The 20094-nt window shown below is 37.0% G+C and overlaps 3 protein-coding genes across 5 annotated transcripts; 2 read left to right on the forward strand and 1 right to left on the reverse strand.

The window, feature by feature from the left end:
- The first annotated feature begins 151 nt into the window (after positions 1–151).
- LOC114521783 (HMG box-containing protein 1-like) lies at positions 152–5272 on the forward strand. Its single transcript, XM_028542323.1, has 8 exons — positions 152–301; positions 2282–2526; positions 2668–2874; positions 3051–3304; positions 3622–3676; positions 3755–3945; positions 4434–4575; positions 4740–5272. Exons 2-8 carry the CDS (start codon positions 2332–2334, stop codon positions 4767–4769), a joined length of 1074 nt encoding a protein of 357 aa, XP_028398124.1. The 5' UTR covers positions 152–301; positions 2282–2331; the 3' UTR covers positions 4770–5272.
- A 494-nt stretch (positions 5273–5766) lies between these two features.
- LOC114521988 lies at positions 5767–10744 on the forward strand. 2 transcript variants are annotated; one of them, XM_028542575.1, is made up of 7 exons: positions 5767–6131; positions 6476–6751; positions 6877–7045; positions 7259–7709; positions 8390–8600; positions 9357–9558; positions 9922–10744. In XM_028542575.1, exons 1-7 carry the CDS (start codon positions 5979–5981, stop codon positions 10128–10130), a joined length of 1671 nt encoding a protein of 556 aa, XP_028398376.1. In that variant the 5' UTR covers positions 5767–5978; the 3' UTR covers positions 10131–10744. The 2 variants fall into 2 exon arrangements, with proteins under 2 accessions (XP_028398376.1, XP_028398375.1); XM_028542574.1 differs by having other exon boundaries at positions 8390–9173; positions 9922–10742.
- Positions 10745–11965: 1221 nt separating this feature from the next.
- Positions 11966–18920, reverse strand: LOC114521970 (fibrous sheath-interacting protein 1-like). Of its 2 annotated transcripts, none has more exons than XM_028542554.1 (16): positions 18808–18920; positions 18629–18689; positions 18030–18081; positions 17875–17906; positions 17406–17652; positions 16896–17059; positions 15944–16097; positions 15574–15702; positions 14932–15071; positions 14750–14845; positions 14574–14659; positions 13894–13972; positions 13771–13825; positions 12900–13009; positions 12587–12789; positions 11966–12053 (listed from the first exon to the last, which is right to left on the reverse strand). In XM_028542554.1, exons 1-15 carry the CDS (start codon positions 18828–18830, stop codon positions 12616–12618), a joined length of 1602 nt encoding a protein of 533 aa, XP_028398355.1. In that variant the 5' UTR covers positions 18831–18920; the 3' UTR covers positions 11966–12053; positions 12587–12615. The 2 variants fall into 2 exon arrangements, with proteins under 2 accessions (XP_028398355.1, XP_028398354.1); XM_028542553.1 differs by having other exon boundaries at positions 14932–15074.
- Between the last annotated feature and the right edge of the window lie 1174 nt (positions 18921–20094).

Consider the following 20094-nt stretch of genomic DNA (forward strand, 5'->3'; position numbering starts at 1 on the left):
TTGACGCGAGCGCGGCAAAACAATGCGTGGATTAAGTGGTGTCGCATTTCTATTGACAGATGTGAAAGAATGAACCGTAATTACAATACATAAGAACCAATCAAAAATCGTCATCAAAATTACCATGGTGAAATATTTTGCGAGACAATGGCGTCTGGCGTTTGCACAAATCTACTGAATGAAATAATCCTAAATTGCCTTTGAGAAGGACGTTTAGAAAATCGCCCTAAAATTGGTCTGCACGAAAAACTGCTGACGTGCGCAAGTACGAAACACTGCAAGATAACATATCGGATGTTAGGTAAGATATCAAATATATCAAATACATGTGATGTACAGTCATTGATATTAAATCTAAGTAGGACTATTTACAACATGGTTCATTCATTGTGATGCATATCCCGCCAAGCACATCTTTGCGAGCAAAATGATTGCGTTCAGTCAAAACCTGCAGCACTTTGCCAAAAATAACACCGTGAGAGTGTCGTTGGTAATTTTGGTTTAGGGTAGAACATGTTTTTACGGATTGAAGCCAGTGGAGTACAATTTTGATATGTTGTACAAATTGAAATCTAATCAATGAAAATGGTGCTTCAGTCGCGAAAATCCAAATGCGTCGTGCATGGAATTGAGATTATCCAAAAAGACAAAGTGCTAGACAAAAAAAAATTGCATTTGGGCACTAAATCAGTCGCATTTTTGTTCTTGCTCTGAAGAAACAAGCACAGATGGACAGTCACTTAACTACCAAATAATTTCAGAGCGAATTACCGTGTGCATAATTGTCCAAATTTCATTCATTTGCCCGCACTAAACCATTTGCATTCGAAAAAACTCTAAAGAGTTTGGCAAAAATTTCCAAAAATGAAATGGCGTTTCCGAGAAAGTAATAAACAACAATTATGTGTTTGGAAATGGAGAATACTTCTACCCTTTTAGGCTGTTACTGCTTGTCTATTACCAATAATATAAATTACTAATAATCCCGATCAACGACTTCAGCTGATGACACTTTGTATACGAGTTTTATATTCATAGCGGTAGACGCTTTTCTAGTTGCGCTTAATCTTCGGCAATTTCAAACTCAAGATGGAAGAAAACAAATTTGTTGACAACCTCTGCTTAAATTCAAGTTCGATGTTTTTCGAGTCGAGGGTTATTAATGACGTATCGGGAGTTTGTAGTGGAGTCAAGACGCGACAGACGCGACTCATGACACGCATAAATATTTTTACCAACACTGATATACAGCTAAATGAAATACGACGTGCAATGATTTTCAACCCCACTTTATCAAACATTGCATTGTTTCTTCAGATACTAACGTTTCCTCCCGTCCAGTGACAGGGACGATCCGGGTCCAAGTCCAACTGAGGAGACTACATTTCAGAACTAGTTGAGCTTCATATAGTAAAAATATAAGTAATAATGATGGTCTAGTTTTGTATTACGCAGAACTAGAATGCATGGGGTTGAGTAATATTTGAGTGTAAAAGGAGGCATACGGTTGGAATTTTGGTGTTATCACAACTGCGGTCCGATGAAAGCCAGGGATTAAGATTTATTGCAATAAATGAATGAAACCTAAGCTTCGAAAAGCTCTTGATAAATCATTGAGCAAAAACATTCACAAAAACTATATTCAATATAAAAGTTGACTTGAGCTGTAGACTGCTCATTTTTTCTTTAATTCCTTCTACGTTTTGTAAATATTTCAAGCAAATAGCCTGGAAAGCAGTTGTTGTTTTCCAGAGGCAATAAAAGCCGTAAAGTCAATATTTGTCAGTCCGCAATGACACTGGGATTAAGGATAAGCTCAGTGGACAATACCCGTGCATTTAATGTTTGTACATTACGTCCTTAATCCAATCAGTTTTCTTTCCTTTATCAGCTGATGTATGACGTCACAGTTGTGCCTGTTGAACACTGAGGAGTGAAGCCTTGACACCCAACGCGCACCAGTTGCGTCTTACGCTGCCCTAGGCCTATTAAACTAAATTTTCGTTAAGTGCACTTCAGCGATGAGTTGCCTTTAAGACCTGGGTCACCTGTTGTGATGTTTTGGCTAATGGCTCGCAGTAGTCTATTAAATTTAATTTCAGACTTTGATACCGATGAGGTCTGGCTTGAGGTCTGGAGTACCTAAATCCCGTAGCACGCCACAATCTCGACACCAGAACCCGTGATCCAACGCGGGCTCTGGTTTCGAGATTGAGCACGCCACTGCTTCACCGTAGACAGAAATCAATTCTTAACTATGACTATTATTGAAATTACCCAGGTTGACCGGCTCGTAAAGAAGATAGTGGTATATATGATAGTGACAAAATAATGATACGCTCAACAAGTATGAAGCCACAGAAAAAATCCAAACCACCGCCCTTAGTTCTGTGCAGCTCGGAGGCTCATTATTGGCCTCTTCCCAGTCCTCTCGCTGAATTCGCAGCAATCGCTACAAGTCCTGAGAGCCCATTGGTCAAAGAAATGTCATGTGATAATATGTCGTCGGTTAGTAACGCCTTCAAGGTAAAGGTTTGGCAATGTTTCGCAATGTAAAATCACTCAAAAGTAGAATAAAGTTTTACTCATATACTATAGCTATTACCCAATGAGTCACGTGTGGCTCTGTGCTATTCCTTGGTCTAATATGGTTGAAATCATTTTTAGCTTCCCAGTATCGAACATGTTACTCCGTCAACTGATCCGTGCACTTCAGACTTGTCGTCATGTAGTGAAACTCCCCTGCTTACCACCCCTTGCTCATCATTTTGGGAGAGATTTAATCAAGACCTATCGAGCCAAACAGACACCAACTGTGCGTCAATAAAATACACAAGTCTTCAAGTAGATGACAGATCCATGGAAACCACGAAGGTATAATGGTTTTGTTTTCTTGTAAAAAGTATATTTTCTTAACCCGCCTTTTACATGTATAATAATTTTTTTTTTATGTTTTAATAACTGTGTAAATGCCTTCTAATTGTTATGGTGATAAATCAATACAATTTAAATAAACAAATATATTTTAACATACGTACACAATTATCTAGACGTCCACCTTGTTTCGACCTCACAACATGAAAGACATTAAACGAGAATTATCCAACGTTGACGACAACAACTCCTCTACATCGTTCAACAATCAGTCTCCTTGGTCAAAATACTACACGCATGAAAACTTGAGTCGTCTTGGGATACCTTGTCGAGAGTTGTTGCTTGGTGATGTCTGTATTCCACTTTGCAACACAAAAGAAACAACTCCACAAAATGAACATTTTGCCGGAAAGACACAAGATACAAAACCGTAAGTAATGACGTTGATCTTTTCTGCCTGCGTTTGTCTGCGTTATATCTTTTCATCTCTTGGGGCCAGCACTTGAACTTCTTAAATCTTAAACCCCATGATTAAGCTTTTACTGACGATGTCAAGCATATTTGGCACACATTTTTATATTCATACATCATTTTCAAGCCATTTTTCTTCCTTCGTTTCTGTTTTTCTTGAAAATCTGTTTTACATTTTTTAACTTTCTTCTTTCTCACAAACTCAAAACACGTTTAATCACATAATAAAGAAAGCGTGCAAAAGACGTGTAAATATATTATTCATTTTGTTGATAGATCTGTTCTTTTTGACTTGGATTCGGCAGCCCAAGCATTGAGTAACATGGCCAAGGTAGAATAAAATATTTTCAGATGCATATGAGAAAAGTTAAGAGTGTTTCATATCGACTGGATTATTTAAATATTTCAGAGAAAGGAACAACATGTTGAATACAAAAGAAAGCTAGAATCGACTTTGAAGATTGTGAAAAATAAAGGAACTCGTGTCAGAAAACGAAAAACCTCAAATTCATCAGCACGAAGACCTATGAATGCATTTATGTTGTTCGCGAAACGATTTCGACTGGAAATCACAAGAAAACATCCCGGAAAAGATAACAGGTGCGAGTCGGTTGGTTTGAGAGTTTATGCTAACCATTATGTTCAAACCTGACGCCTCTATAAAACCATGAATGCATTGTACCCGAGCTTGTTCAGTATGAGGCAAGTTTGACTGCAATTGCGATGCATATCCCATTCAGCCTTTTCTTGGTCGAGTTTTGAAAAAAAAACGCCGAAGACAACCAGGGCCGTAGCTAGACCGCTTAATTGGGGGGGGGGGGTGTATATTCATATATTCATGTTTATATACCATAGGAACAATAGCATACAAAATAAATCATTCGGGCATATGACGAATATATGAATATGCACCCCCCAATTAAGCTTCTAGCTACGGCCCTGAAGACAACAATATTGCGCTGCAAGTTGCAGAGACTGCATGCATGAATCGTCTCGCCGTAATCAATCTTGATGTCATTTACACTACATAGCTATCTACAGTGAAAGCCAATTCAATTGAAGTTTTTTCATTCAATGTTTTATACCAGAGCAATCAGCGTAATTCTCGGAGATGAGTGGAAATCCTTAAGTTCAGAAGATCGTAAGGTGTACATCTTGGAAGCAAAGTCTCTTGCGGAGGAGCATAAACGGATTTACCCTGATTGTTGGAAAAGAAAACGTACAACACAGGTAATGATATCAACACTTTGTGATAACATTAGATCACTTCTTTTAAATCTCACTCACACGCAGCAGATACATGATCATTATATTAATTATGAGGACGAGTTACGCGAAATTAATAACTGTAGTTTGCTGTGGTATTTAGCGGTAGCCTCTATTTCGTTTTACAGGTCTCATCAAGAGGGAATCGAAAACATTGAAAAACCCAAGATGTACATACATACAACAGAATGTTTCCAACAAGCTTGAAAGAACAATGCTTTTCAATCCATTTATCTTGGTATTCACGGGAGCACAGGGCTGGATTGATACGCTGTTGGTCCTGGAACTTCGGGACTGAATGTGTGGGCCTTAAATATACATATATTTAAATTTATAATATCGCTTTTTGGTTGTTTCCAAAGAAAAGGGCCTATTAAACTATCTTTACACCTGGGCCTGGAGCTGCCGCCTCATCCGTCCCTTGCGGAGTATACACAAATGATTTGACCTGGAGGGTGGAGGGTGGGGGTAGCATTGTCGCTACAAGCCGGCACAAGCATAAGGGTAATCGTGTAGAGTTGAAACATCTCGAGGGTTACCCCCTGCCTCCCTCCTCCGCATCTACGGCCCTGGGCCCAGCATTGGCAATGTATAGATCTTTCATCATCGTTCCCAGGTTTTTTGATAGAGGCTTTAGAGGTATTGGTAATGACATGAAATAAACAGGTGTAAGATTTTCCAATTATAAAAAATTTTAAAAACTCCATATCACTATATCTCCTCATTGCATTGTATATTACAGGGAAGAAACTTGTGCAATCTTAGTTAGTGTAGTCTCTGACAGGGTGTTTGAAAACAGACGGAATCCGCATATAAATAATTATGTATTCCAAGGTTTTCTAAATTGATTCAGTACCCTAAGTGTTCTTTTTCAATCACTTTAAAATTTCCTGCTGCGCGTCAGCGCGTTGTAACTTTAGCGATTGCAGGCATTGATTTGACTAACATGTCTTGGGGATTTAGAGAATAGGTAGAGAATAGAGACGATAACCCAACCAGAGTTTCGAGATTGCCCCATGAGCAGCCCATGAGAACATGAGAGGTTCCCATGAGATTGCCCTAGCGACAAGCCGACAACCCTAAAAAGCCTGGGACTAGCATTCATAAAAGTTTATTTTGTTTCATAAATTATATGAATCATGAATATGAATCAGTTCCATTTCATTTTTTTACAATAATGATTTACAAGGACATAACATGTTAAAGAAATACAAGAAATATATACCTTTTAATGGATTATTTGCAGGAGTGAAATTTGCGTAATGGTGAAGGGTTGAAGTTGAAAACAACAAAATATTTCGTCCAAGGGCAAGTTGTGTGAAGTATTCTGGATACTTTGGTTTGACAGGACAGGTTGAGGTTCGGTGATGTTGAGACGATTAAAAAACCTCTTCTATCGCTTTGTGGTGCAAAATTTAACTGTAAAGACAGTGGTAGGGTTTATCGTTGTGATATGTTTACTAAAAACTCTGAAATATGGAATACTATACTATGCAGATATTGAGAGATATTACGTAAAGGTGAGTCAATATAATCTAAATTATAATATAATTTATCAACGGATTAGAGTTCTTCAATTGATAACTACTGATTGAACATCTCGAAGCATCTGCAGCGGGCTTTGCATCAGAATGCCTTGCAATCTGGCATAATATATAATTAATAGAGGTTTAAAGGGTCTTAATTATAATCGAAATTTTTTTTCTTGCAAGAAAAGGACAATTGTCCAAAACCTAGCAGGTCATTGTCATATTCAGTAGACCACACCTCAATGAAATGAAAAGTGACACAGACACTCCTTTCACAAGTGAAATCACAGAATTTAATTCAATAAACTAAGAATGATTATTTTTGGAATTTGCAGATTGAAAACTTGGATATTATATCGGGTGATTTTTATTGCAAAAGCTCAATCACAAATAACTCATGCACTTTGTACACAAGTGATGCAATGTCAATGTGTTACAACTTGGGAGATAAGTGTAATGGTTTCACATATAACATTGGGCCAAGAACATCAACACTTAAACAAGGGACCAAAGGAAAACCAAGATTTACACTTGGAGTGGTGACATTTTATAAAGATGAGTATAAAGATCTCTTGATGTTGAAGGAAACAAAGGGCTGTGCTCCTGTGTTGGTGAGTAACGTAAAAGTGAAGCCAGATTTCCATATATTGCCATTTTTATGCCTAATTAATTCCTGATGTCTGTGGCTCAAGGATTGTGTTTTTGATTTAGTTGTGTTGTGTTATCATGTTTCTAGGAAAAAAAACAAAGTGATAAGAAGATATCAAATGCAATTTGTAACATTCCTGAAATTGACCCATTTGATGCGACAGTAATGAAAATGATTGAAAAAGTGAAGCCCCTGGTCTGTAAAGGGAATAAAAATTTGACATTTTATAACAACGGAAGACTAATGATAACACCAGGTAAAAATCCAGATATTACCTCCTTCTGCTGTAGATCATGAATGTTATATAAACACTGCTTTACACTGTTGAGTAATGAAAGTGTACACTCTGTTCGCATGGAAATGAGAAAAAAATATAATCAAATAACTATTGATTTAAGGTGCAAACTACATGCACTAACCGCTATTTACCAAAACAAACAGCCAAATTTTACCAGACATTGTGTTGTAGGTGCTAAATCGAAAGTTAAAAAAGTGGACTATGAAGTGATCAGAGGATTGAGCAACTCTGGTCAAGGCTATCAAATTTTCAAAACAGGAACCTTGACTCCATCAGACCCTGTTGTAACCTTAAATGAAGACATGTTATATGTTGAGATTCAGAAAACAGACAATACTGTTCAAAAAGAGTTTCACATGGAAGTCATTCCTCGTGAGGAGGTACTACAAAAGGTACCTAAAACTGCACCAGGAATACCTCTGAACATAATGATGGTGGGCCTAGATTCGACATCTCATGCACACTTTCGGAGGAAACTGGGTCCCATATACAAATATCTTAAAGATGAGTTAGAATCTCATATATTTAATGGTTATTCAATCCTTGGTGATGGAACAACTGTAGCACTTATTGGGATGTTGGTGGGAAGACATTTTGATGAATTACCTGAGGGAAGAAAGGGGTGAGGATAATTATCCACAACTGATTTGAGAGATCTTATTGGTTGCAACATTCTCCATTTCTTTCTTTCTTCTAAAAGACCCTGTCGTTAACAGCCTTAGGATCAGAAAGATAGCAACATGCCACGCCCAGCTGATAAAGGCTATGTGCACACGAGCATCGTCTAATTTATTGTTTTGATGCCCTGTCCACACGATCCAAGGAAAAATATGCCTAATATGTTAAATTAGCTTCAACTTCTAGTGCATGTAAGTTGACGGTGTTTGAAACTGTTTTGGCATGAAACAGTGCATGAAAACGAATGTGAAAACGCTGGAAAATGTTACCGTGTGCACATAGCCAAAGTCACTTGGTGAATGCCCAAAGCATAAATAAACCATTTTTTAAGTTCTCTTAATAGACATTAAGAGGAGATTTTTACCTATTTAAGATCATTTAATATTTCTCCAACAGCAAGAGACTAGTTTTGGGACTGTAGTTTTAACCAGCCTTGAACGCAATTCGACTCGCAACCGAAAAACATTTTAGAATATATGATATCAGCTCCGAGAAACATCTCAGAATCAGAATATATGACATCGTCATCAGATTAACTGCACGGATGTTTGAATGTATGATGATGTGTGAATCGAAGTTGCTATTATCGTCATATCTCATGACAGTTTATCTTTCTTAATATAGAAAATTGTTTGCGCAGTGTTTAGATCGTTGGCCATGGATATTCAAAGATATGAACGATCATGGTTATGCAACATATTATAACGAAGATGAAGTATTTAATGGTGCAATAACCACGCGTCTTAAAGGCTTCTGTAAACCACCAATAGATCATTACCTTCTACCGTTCTGGTATTCGGCTTTGGAAAAACACTCTTCGATGTACCAAAAAATGGTGAGCGGTATTAGTTATATCAAAGGCCACTGTCTTGGCTCCGAAGCTATATACAACGTTAGCTTAAACACCATCAAAAGTTTCTTTAAGGCATATCCTAAGAAGTTGAAATTCGGTTTTCATATGAATTCAGACTTCTGTCATCACGAGGACTTCAATTTTATATCATTAGTAGAAGACGATTTGTTAAATTTTCTGAAGTATTTTAAGAAACAAGGATTTCTTAATAATACGCTCTTGGTTCTATTTGGTGATCATGGTTTGCGCTATGGCTTTGTTCGTTCAACTGTGTTGGGACGTATGGAGGAGAGACTTCCATTTCTATCAATGACATTTCCACCGTGGTTTGAGAAAACGTATCCGGAACTGTACCATAATTTAAGGAAGAATAGCAAAGTATTGAGTACACCATTTGACCTTCACGCGACCTTTCAACATATCCTGTCGTACCCTGAGATCCCCAAAGATCTGCCTCACGGGAAGAGCTTGTTTACTGATATAGGCTGGAGGACCTGCGAACAGGCTGGAATTCCTTTTCACTTTTGTCCGTGTGTCGATTGGAATGAAGTTGAGGTAGTTTTAAATAACAAAGTAAACACCAAAAACTTTCCAAATATGACCACATTAGGTGAACAAACGCTCGCATAGATTTGAAATTATGAAATTGATCGTTCATAAGGCGAAGATGTGTTCAAGAAATTCTTCAGGAAGATTTTGCTCTGGCATTGAATATCTTTCATTTCATATATTTACTAGGTAGACAATGATGACGTCAGAAGCAGTGCACTTGCTGTGGTTGAAATGATGAATGAACGGATAGCGAATAACGGCGTTGCGGCGAAATGTGCCCAACTTCAATTAAAAAGGGTCATTTCTGCCCTTTTGATATCTTCTAAAGGTGACGAAGACGAGGATTTAAATGCAGAGAGGCGTTTCACTATGGCAAAGACTTTGAAAGGTAAAGTGTTTGGGAGCTCAAGATGATGTAGTATCGTTAGGTTACGTTGATCAAAATATTAGTCATTGCAATAGAAGGTATAATACCTAGCTAGTCGAAAAAAGAAGAATAAGTGGGGTATATACGTTACAATATAACCAAGCAGCAGCATAGCAACGTCTTCAACCAACTTCACATGAAAGTTGACAAAAAAACTTCTCGACTTTTCGACCCGAGGGCTTTATTAATTACGTCAGGAGAGTTACGTCGAGAAAATATATTTTTGTCTATTTTAGTTATTTGTTATACCAGATTTGATGTTAAGTTGAGGCATGTAAGAATTGTGATTGATATGGAAAAGTTGAGAAGATGTTTTCTCTTTAGGTGGATGTATGTATCAACTACAACTGGAAACATCGCCAAATAACGGAATTTATGAATCAACGGTCCAGTTAATCATGGGGATACCGAAGGTCAATCAACATTTAAGCAGAGTAAACAAATACAATGATGAATCAGACTGCATAAGAACGACACATCCGCTGCTCAGAGAGTTTTGTTATTGTAACATAAATGACGGAAAAACGCGGTGACCAAAATATCACCTTGTCATAAGGATATTTCATGTCTCAGTGTAAGGATGTCAGTAGAACATGCATTCAGTCTTACAGCATTCGCTTAGTATATTATTATGATCGAGGGGAGTGCTTTTTTTGAACTGCCGAAAGTGGCATTATAATGGTCGAGAGCATAGTAGCGATGCGTAATGCGATATGCGTAAGGGCAAACGTAAAAAGTTCCGACTTGAGATGTCTACTGTATATTCCTTATTCTGTGCAGTTTACAGAATTAGTAATTGACATGCATAATTTAAACATCGCAGCTGTCGTGATTCATCGCACGATCAATTGACTGTCCATTTAGAGTCGTAAAAAATATCTATATCTAACGCAAATTTTCTACCAAAAATCTTAATGATAAATTTTATGCAGAAAGCCTTTATTTATAAATTTGATTACTTTAATAATACCTTATTTACTAAAAATTAAAATGCAACAATTTAACATTTAATTTGCAACTATCATTTTCATTTTCCCATATTTGGGGGAGATACGAATCACATGACCAATGGTAACTAGGGTGTGTTTCTCGTCGAAAGACTGTTTTTCAGTAACAGTCACGCGTCTTTCATAAGCACACACCGAGATGTGTGTGATGTGATCGATAAAAAACCAAGTGAAATATAAATAAATGAAAAGAACGTACATTTAATATTATTTTGCATTCTGCAGTCCTCCCCAGTTCAAACTAATTTAGACAATTGTTATATCACATTTCTATTAGCTTTTTTCGACTCTTACCCATGGAAAATATTGGTAGCCATTCACGGTTGACAGGAATACACATTGCGACCCGCCACATTGATCCGACATTGTCTGAACGTCCACTCTTCGTACGATAATCTGAAGTGATTGTGGTTCATTCGGCCGACACAATGTCTGAACATTGGTCGATATTGGTCTGTACAAATCACTGGGGGTGATTTGATCTGATCTGACACAATGTACAAATCACTGGGGGTGTTTTGATCTGACACATTGTACAAATCACTGGGGGTGTTTTGATCCGACACGTCGTACAAACGTTAATCCGACGTCCCATGATCTGCAACTAAATTGTCGGCTTGCTGATAACCGACAAGTCTTCACAATGCCATACACCTTAAAATACCTGGCCTGGGATTCCTGGGAACCTTGCTGAAATGAATCGTCGATAAAACCGCATTCATGATGTAGCTATTGAGAGGCGGTGTATTGATGTGTTTATGCAATTAATTGAGAATAATTATTTCGAAATTCTTCATAAACAAGTTGAATGTTTGCAGAACATTTAATTACTAATGACGCAAGGTACAAATTTACAATCGTCGTTCTAATTGCTCAATTACAGGCATTATAGCAACAAATTAGCAATTCTTATGTCCATATTGTCCATATTAGGCGAATGTATGATCGTAACTATGTTACAATACAAGCTTGTAAATACGCTTCCAAGGTAAACCTTGCTTGAGGGTTTCTTCCGACATTTCCACTTCTTAACATCTGCCTTTCAAACGACCTACTTAGACATTTCGTTCGTGCTATGATTTGAAAAAAATCATCCAGATCTACGTTCCCGTTCTTGTTTGCAAATCTTCGTATAAAGATTTCGATCGCCTTTTGAGAGATGTTAAAATCTGGTATTTCCTTCAATGCTCTGTTGAGTTCTCGGGCGCTCATATCAAAACTCTTGTCTGCATCGTATTTCTTAAATATACCATACCAAATTTTCAAGTCTTTCCATAGTTTATAAAACTCGTCGAATTCAACACAAAAGCTAGCATCTGTATCATATAACAGCAATAAACTTCGACAAGTTTCCAAATTGAACTTGTACTCCCCCAACTCACGACGAAAACAAGTCTGAAGCAGGTTTTGCAATTCAAAAGCATCTATCACTCCATCATGACCAGCCACCTTTTCAAAAATTTGAACAATTATTTGGTCTTTGCTGTTTACAACTGGTATTCTATAGCTACGCCGACGTTGAGATTCTGGGATGACTCGAAAATCGTTGTAATTGAAAGACATTTGCAGAGTGAAGTAAAGAATGGCTTATAGACGAGTACAAGGTTGTTACGAGTCAAGCACGACTGCAGATGTAATGTCAATACTTATGTTCGTGTTTTTGTTGGAAAACCAGGAAGCGTGGGCTGGCGGAAATGACGTTCAAGAAATTGAAAGATACTGCCATTTATAGTAGTAATTTAGCAGGATTTAACAGAGGTTATACCCACTTTAGTATAGGTCACAGCTCAAAACTTTGCTTTTTCTGCATCTGCGCTTTTTTTGTACAGTGCCCGAGATTAAAACTTAATGTAACTTAAAATGGTAAGATAATAAAATAATAATAATAAACCTCTACGAAAGATACTAAAAATAAGTAACTTGATGGCAATGAAAGAATAGTGGAGTTTTCTAGCACATAAAAGGTTATCCTAAATACATACCTGAACACACAAGACCACATCACATTACATCATTGCTCCTCCATGCTTGGTGACGTGATAATCGAGATGACTGAACTGCTATCAAAACTGGATGTAGTGTCATAACTCGTTGATGAAATTCTGTCGAAGATAGTTGTAGCTTGAGAAGTTGTTCGGGAACTATCATCCAGAAGATGTCGTAGTAAGGACTCAGACAGAATACCCTGTACGAACATGAAGTATTGTATGATTCAGTGAACAGGTCTATTGCCACTGAGAATGTACGAGGCCGCTGGTATACCGCAGTTTCAGAGCAGGGTTTAGTCTAACTTACCTCGTCATGGTCATCGTCTTGAAATCCTTGTAGTTGATTTTCTATCGCCATTAATCGCTGTTTCATTTCACGCATTTCTTTCTTTTCTTGTAAAACCAACTCACCAAACGCTAGAAATATAACGACGTGTTTGAGACACAGCTAGTAGCAACTACTTTCATATATTTTTCATTGCTAATATCATATAAACCCTTCAACACTGAGAATTACCACACATGCATTATCACAACAATACGGTTTCTCATCCAATCATGATCGAATCCATTGCATCAGTTATGATTCAGTAATCAGGACGAATCTTTTCATTGTTTAAAATACTTTTGTTCTCATGTTTGTGACGTTTATGCATGTGCTCAAACGCGAGTATAAACCTCAGAAATTTACCGTTGTTTTAAAGTAAAATGCACGGTTTACCGAGGCTGTTTGTATGAGCCTGGTTACCGAGATTTAACGAAGCGTAAAGTAACTTTGAGGTATTGAAATGAGTAAATAACATGATCCTGTGGTCGTGTTTAATACGTAAAATCATGTCACGTTTCGTAAAATATCGGGTAACTGAGCTCATGTGAATATTAATATAAAATATAACACGACCCAATACAAGTTGTGAACATTATTAGCCGTTGTCACTGTTGTCCTAAATTTCATTCAATCTGGAAAATTAAAAAACAGTGAATTTAAAAACTCATGCCCTGTCTCATACACCACACTTCACATGTGCCGAATACATAAAGGCCTCGTTCCGGGTACCGTTTGAACGCAACAAAAAGACAATAAAGCTGAAATACTCCAACTTATTATCTATTGTTTTTAATGAATTCGGCACATGTTGAATACGGCGTATGAAACGGGCGGTTTGTGTAATTCTTACTTGGCATATCTTTTTCAGAAAGAAAACTTCCTGTTCCACTTCTTGGAGTCTCACTCTGAAATAAAAACGCAGATCCTGTTAAAAAAGGTTTAAACTTTGGTATTCGGTTAAAACAAAACCTACGTGAAGAGATTGCTTGTCTTCTTCAGTTTGTTCACACAACGCTGCGTATTCTTCACATGGTATAAGAGACTGTAGACGACTGTAATCAAACGAAACTTTAGCTGTTTTTTATAGCATTTAGTATAAAGTACTCATTTCTTCTATCACGAAGTCCATGAACAAAGAAACCGACACACTGACAGTCGACGATGGCTATTATAAATTTTCACTAGAGGAAGACAACGCTGTTATTTTGTATATTTTCCCCACCAGTCACCAACAATATATCGCTGACTGTCAGTAAATAATGAGAAGCAGGTTTAAGCTTAGAGGCTGAGAGGACTTTGAGGTATTGAAATAAGTCTTTATGACACGAAATAAGTCTTTATGACACCAAACAAGCACAAGCTATTGCTGTGGTGATTATATGACTGTCAGGATCACGTTATCTGCTCATTTCAACACCTCAAAATCATCTCACGCTTCGTTGAATCTCGGGTAACCGGGCTCATGTAAACAGCGCCTTAGCTATCGCTCTCATCACCGTGCGATGTTCTACGATCCACTGCGCCCTGTACTTGATGAAAAAGAAATTCCTTTCCGAAAAAGAGGACATTCTATGTGCCACCCACTAACAACGAAGATCATCATTGTATGATAAATTACGATGATGACGCCCAGACATAAATTAAATGACGTACGTGTCTATATCAGCCAGTTGTTCAGCCTCTTCTTGACTTGGAACAAAACCACTTCCATATAGAATCAATGATTCCTTATTCACTGGCTAAAATCAACGTTAAGATTACATGATGCTTTACGAAATCATTTCATTCGAATGTGAAAAACCTTTGATTACAGTATCTTATATTTCTACCTCTTCCATAAGATCTCCTACATCAGAAAGGATTTCTTCCAGTCGTTTCTTCTCCTCTTCCGTCATAGCGACCATGTTATTAGCATCCGCTGCTAACTGAAATAGTAAAGTGAACTTGAAGTAAGTCTTGAAGTATGTCTGTAGTCTGCTGGCTGTAAGACTAACATGGTTGGTCAACTCACCAAAATATTTCGCTTGATAAAATCCCTCTTTCTCATTTTCCCATCTTTTTTATTCTTTTTGTTATTTTTCCTCACTTTCTCCTCATTCCCAACACCACTCGCACCTGCTTTATTTTTACTTTCCGCAGTCGGGATGTCATCTTCTTCAAAGAATTAAGAGCAATTGAAATTTTTATTGGAAGCGAACGGCGTTGTAGGTATGGGAGTTGCAGATCGTAAGCTCACGGACACGGCAAACACAACAAATCTATCTTTAGGACTATTTTCCTCTTACGCGTCTTCATATTTCACACACTCGTAAAACTCGGTAGTAATTTCATGTCCAGAATCCACGATAATCAGATAATAATCCTAACTTTTAATCCTAAACCTGACCCTAATCCTTACACAACTACTTATACTAGGATCAGAATTAAAGATTCTGGACATGAAATTATTACCAAAAGCACTAAATTCATGTATATATTTATCTTATCTTTGAAAAGTAAATAAATGCCAGGAAACTAGTTTTCCGCGGATTTTAGAATGTATTTCTTGACCTACATCTTAAATAATAAAAATTTAGATGTATTTGAAAAACGCAACAGTGTAAAGCAAGCCTTAGTCTTCGTCAAAATTCTGTCAAACCTCGGTGAATGTTACCTTTAACGTCACTGGAATGTGTCTGAGAAGAGCTTCCTTCAAAATGTTTTTGCATTCTTTCCTCATCCACCAGGGGTTGTGTAGTAAACAGTGGAGTCACTGGTGGAGAATCCTCGTAAACACTTTCATCTGAAATACGTAAATACAAATATTTGTTGCGAGTCAACTAAGACTTATAGGAAAGCTTTCATCTGATAAAACCGATACTGTCAGCTGCTGCAGTAATAAGTACGTGCTTCCAATCAATCAATTAATCAATTAATTAATCAATCAATCAATTAATTAATCAATTAATTAACAAATCAATCAATTAATTAATCAACTAATAAATCAATCAATTAATCAATCAATATAGAGTATTAGTAATAACCTGTGTCCTGTGGAGCTCCAAGAGCCAACATATGAGCAGGCCCAAGATCAACAGGTCTCCCAAGTTCAGCATCTCTATTTTTCTCAAGCACATCAAGTTGTTCCCGCCATAAACGTTCTTGATCAAGACGTTGTCTCTTGACCTCTCTTTCCCTCTACAATCAAACATTTCATTTCTCAAACCTGATAGGATTGTGAATGATAGTTATTACTCCGGCGTCAGCGACGGAGTTGAAAATTCGCCCCGGTTTTGTTTTGTTTTTGTTTTTTTTTTTTTATTTTTTTTTTTATTATTTTTCGTCGTCGCAAGTCTGTAATGGCGCGAAATATACTAGTATTTGAATAGTGTATGTGATCGTATTTATCTACGTCCCAGTCTTATCTCCCAAGAGTTGTGGTGCACAGCTTTGGCTAATTTTCCAATGCGCGATTCGATTTCGCTCGCATGATATGGCAATTCCTCCAAGAGGAACAAATAAACCGTTCTTTTTATGCTGTTCGATTAAGTTTAGATTGAATTGGGGTAAGAATATATTTAATACATGTAGACTCGGTCCTATTTTAATAATATCGCTGCTATTTCGCCGTTTAACAAGATGATGTGGTCGTGTATGGGCGCGTTGACACGTCGCGTAGTTTGCACAGGATCGAAGATTTAATACAACTATATATAAGCGCGAATTCCAAAGGCAAAGTGTAAGACGAAGCGAATGTATCATGCGGTTTATTTACATTTTTGAACAATTGAACTTCTATACTGCGATGTGCTTCTGAATTTCGCGATCGAACATTTAGGTTCGCAAGGCATCTAAATGCGAATATGTATGCGAAACAATACGCGAACTGTATTGTTTATGTTCAGAAGCTCTATATTGAAGACTGGCACGTGCGCCGGAGTTAACGCCAGAACGGCGTCTTGTTGTTTTTGAAAAAGACAGCAACATACACTATACCTTCGTTTTCTCACTCAAAATATTATCAAGTTTCTTGATTCTCTCCAGTCCTTGTCGAACTTTTGGATCAAGATTGTCATAATTTCCTGTGGTTGAACTGTTTCCGCTTTTTAAAATATCTTCATCCTGATCAGGTTGTGTTTCAATATTTTCTGATGCATTTTCTATGGATTTTTTAATAATTTGAAAGAATTTAGTAGCTCAATCATTTAAAGATTAAGTTGACTTTTAAACATCTTTTGTTTTACTATTGATGGAGTGGTCTTTCTTTAAACTCTGGGTGAAAATAGGTATGTGTAGCTCCTTTTAATACAACTTTAATTGTCAGTGCCAAACTAGTTTTGTGTTTCATTTAACAAATTAAAGGATTTAGCTTTGCAAATATTTTAGGATTATGTTTATAAGCCATTCATATAGTATTATAAAAATATCTTCATGATTGACACATGGAATTCTGTTAATTAAAGCAGTCTTTTTTTGGAATGTATAATTCTAAAAAAGTATACATACCATATTGCTCTGTCGTCACTTCCAAAGTTTTTTCATTTGCTGACAAATAATTTCCCTCCTCGTTTTCAAAGTTGACTTTCTGTTGCTCAGTTTTAGTTGAATCGGGAGACAAAGCAGAGTTGGTTATCTCATCATTGGCTTCTTCAGTATTTGCCTGTAAGGAGGCTTCATCTGTATTTAACAAATCTTGTTCGTTCCCAAAAATTACATCATCTGTGACATCTGTGACAACAATATCCTTTTCAACCTAAGGATATCAATTGGGCACACTATTATATAAAATTAACACTTACAAACCATTTTCCTAAAACCAATACCAGGACAAGTCAGCCGATAATGTATTTTATAGTACAATTTAATCCAAGAATTGCATGGAGCATGCATGGTTCACACTATATACACAAACCAAACTTCAACCCAAGCCTTGAATCTTTACACCAAAAATTTGGACAAACATGATTCATCTAACCTCAAATTTGTTTGACCAGTTAAGAGTTGGTTCTAAATAAATTTAGACAGGATAAAATTCCAATTAAAAAGACAAAATTCATATTGTACTTATATTCACCAGTTTTATATCAATAGAACCATAGAGTTTTAAATTATATAATTTTCAGAATATACCTTCTGGAGGAAGAATATCCAAGGAATGTTGTACTGAACTTGATGCTGATCTCTAAAGAAATAACATCACTATTGTAAATATACATTGGTCTTAACAATTAGGGGAGTTTGGCTAAGCAAATATTGGGAAAAGTTATCAAAATATTTATTCAATTCCTGACAATTAAATGCATGAAAAATCTTAAATCTCAGTCACAATTATTTGGAATTAATCGTAGTAGATCCCTGACAAGCCTGTGAGAGTAATGAGATTGTGCACATCTCAAAATGGTATTCAAATAACAACTTGTTAGAAATTTCCCCAGGGCGAAGTGGGCCAGAAATGACTGGCAGAGTGGCAGGACAAGATGAATGAGAAACAATTAAAAGGGGGCATATGAGTGATATGGGAATATAGAAGTAAAACAGGGTAATGTATAAGTACGAGAGGACTGTGCAACAGGATGAACTGCATAATCAATTGGGAAATATATTGAGAAGTAAAAGGTTTCAGCTAGAGCCCATCTGGACTCTGGAGTGGTAGAGCCAGAGAAAGTCATAACAATATTTTAAGCTGTCCTTGCTTATTAAAATTGAAAACAGTATTTCTGGAAACATACCACAGAGGATCGACTACCACATCTTTTGCTTGTTGAAGCTGGTCTGCTGATAAACTCTAAGCTAAAAAGATATTGCGAGTCTTTATTAAATATACCTTTTATATATATTATTCTAATTGTCTTGAGCTAAACTATTTACGTCTAGATAGTACTAAAATAACTAAAAATAACATTTGTACCTTCCCTCTGAAACTATTTCCATGCCATGAAACTATTTGAGTTTTATTCAGTGGTTTTATTGCACGAGAATATTCAGACGCTTTTGCGTTGTCAAGGATGTTCTGGCGGCCATAATTGTTTTTGGCTTGATCGTCCGATACTTCATATAAAAAATATATACGAATCACTGATCTGCTGTATTTTGGATGGTTACTGATCTGCAGTTACCTTCTGGGATCATTAGGGCTGCGTGGAGAACTCGATTTTAAGTATCTTAGGTCATGTACGAAATATGCCTTTCTTTTAGGGGATTGCCCGAGGTAAAAAATTACATTGAAAAAAACCGCAACCATATTTTTAAAATTATTTTACGACAGTGTTCTGGGAATCGAACCCAGAAGCCACACACGCGTTTTTATCATTGTCAACGAACACGTTTTGGTTTGGCCCCAGACATGGACACTGTTTTTTAAAGCCAAACGAAAAGGAGGGAAACCGGAGTGCCCGGAGAAAAACCCTCCAAAGGCAACCTGAATTTCAGGTTACCCGGCCGGCGGTCCGAATTTGGTATTTTCATTAGAAATCGTCCGCAATGACAGTTTTTATCTATAGTTCACCTTTTCAGTTCCGCTCATCCACATCGAGTCCCAGGAATCGCACTGAGCTTCGCCAAGTTTGATCCTGCTAGTGGTCTAACGTGCGCGCGCGCAAATCGTTCGTTGCAAAACGGCAGGCTGTTTAAAATTGTTATTAACCGCGCTTTGTCCGACAATGGCGCCAAAAATCATTTCAATTATTCAAATTGCTCATCACGCTTTTTTGTAAATTTGGCATTTTGGAACGGAATGCTTCGTATTCACGACTTGCATGCTTTTTATCTCAAACCGATGTAGACAACAACACTCTTCTGCGATCCCTTCTTAAGACATGCACCTCATGCACTGTTTATCTCTTTTTATACGTTTCTAGATTACGGTTTACCGAAAATGGAGGAAATAAACGTAATCGGGCTTAACATGCAACTTAATCAATATAGCTACTAATCAATAATGTCCCTTACCTTTTACACCGTACAATTACCTGTAAATTATTGGTACTGAAACAGTGTACCGAATTTTATTTCTTCATTTGCTTCATTTCTCCATTCCAAACAGTTCCATTCATCTTCTTCGTTACCATATCGACGGTGGGGCGTGCAAGAAATTAAACAACATAGTAAGTGTGTCAAAATGTAAAGGCTTCTTTAGAGGGGTTCACTTTTTAGGCAAGAGGGTACTATGCAATATTAATCTACAGTTAAACAATAT

This window comes from Dendronephthya gigantea, unplaced genomic scaffold, assembly GCF_004324835.1.
Source record: "Dendronephthya gigantea isolate DGI-Jeju-01 unplaced genomic scaffold, DenGig_1.0 000021F, whole genome shotgun sequence".
NCBI classification, from domain to species: domain Eukaryota; kingdom Metazoa; phylum Cnidaria; class Anthozoa; order Malacalcyonacea; family Nephtheidae; genus Dendronephthya; species Dendronephthya gigantea.

What these genes read in the sequence shown, in the direction of transcription:
- LOC114521783 (XM_028542323.1), top strand. Translation starts at nt 2,332, where the DNA reads ATGATACGCTCAACAAGTATGAAGCCACAGAAAAAATCCAAACCACCG. An exon ending in AAGACACAAGATACAAAACC is followed by an intron (nt 3,305 to 3,621) that starts GTAAGTAATGAC and finishes TTTTGTTGATAG; the next exon opens with ATCTGTTCTTTTTGACTTGG. An exon ending in CATCCCGGAAAAGATAACAG is followed by an intron (nt 3,946 to 4,433) that starts GTGCGAGTCGGT and finishes GTTTTATACCAG; the next exon opens with AGCAATCAGCGTAATTCTCG.
- LOC114521988 (XM_028542574.1), top strand. Translation starts at nt 5,979, where the DNA reads ATGTTGAGACGATTAAAAAACCTCTTCTATCGCTTTGTGGTGCAAAAT. An exon ending in TTGAGAGATATTACGTAAAG is followed by an intron (nt 6,132 to 6,475) that starts GTGAGTCAATAT and finishes TGGAATTTGCAG; the next exon opens with ATTGAAAACTTGGATATTAT. An exon ending in TTACCTGAGGGAAGAAAGGG is followed by an intron (nt 7,710 to 8,389) that starts GTGAGGATAATT and finishes TTCTTAATATAG; the next exon opens with AAAATTGTTTGCGCAGTGTT.
- LOC114521970 (XM_028542553.1), bottom strand. Translation starts at nt 18,830, where the DNA reads ATGGAAATAGTTTCAGAGGGAAG. An exon ending in CAACTGGCTGATATAGACAC is followed by an intron (nt 13,973 to 14,573) that starts GTACGTCATTTA and finishes GTTTGATTACAG; the next exon opens with TCGTCTACAGTCTCTTATAC. An exon ending in AAGACGATGACCATGACGAG is followed by an intron (nt 12,790 to 12,899) that starts GTAAGTTAGACT and finishes ATGTTCGTACAG; the next exon opens with GGTATTCTGTCTGAGTCCTT.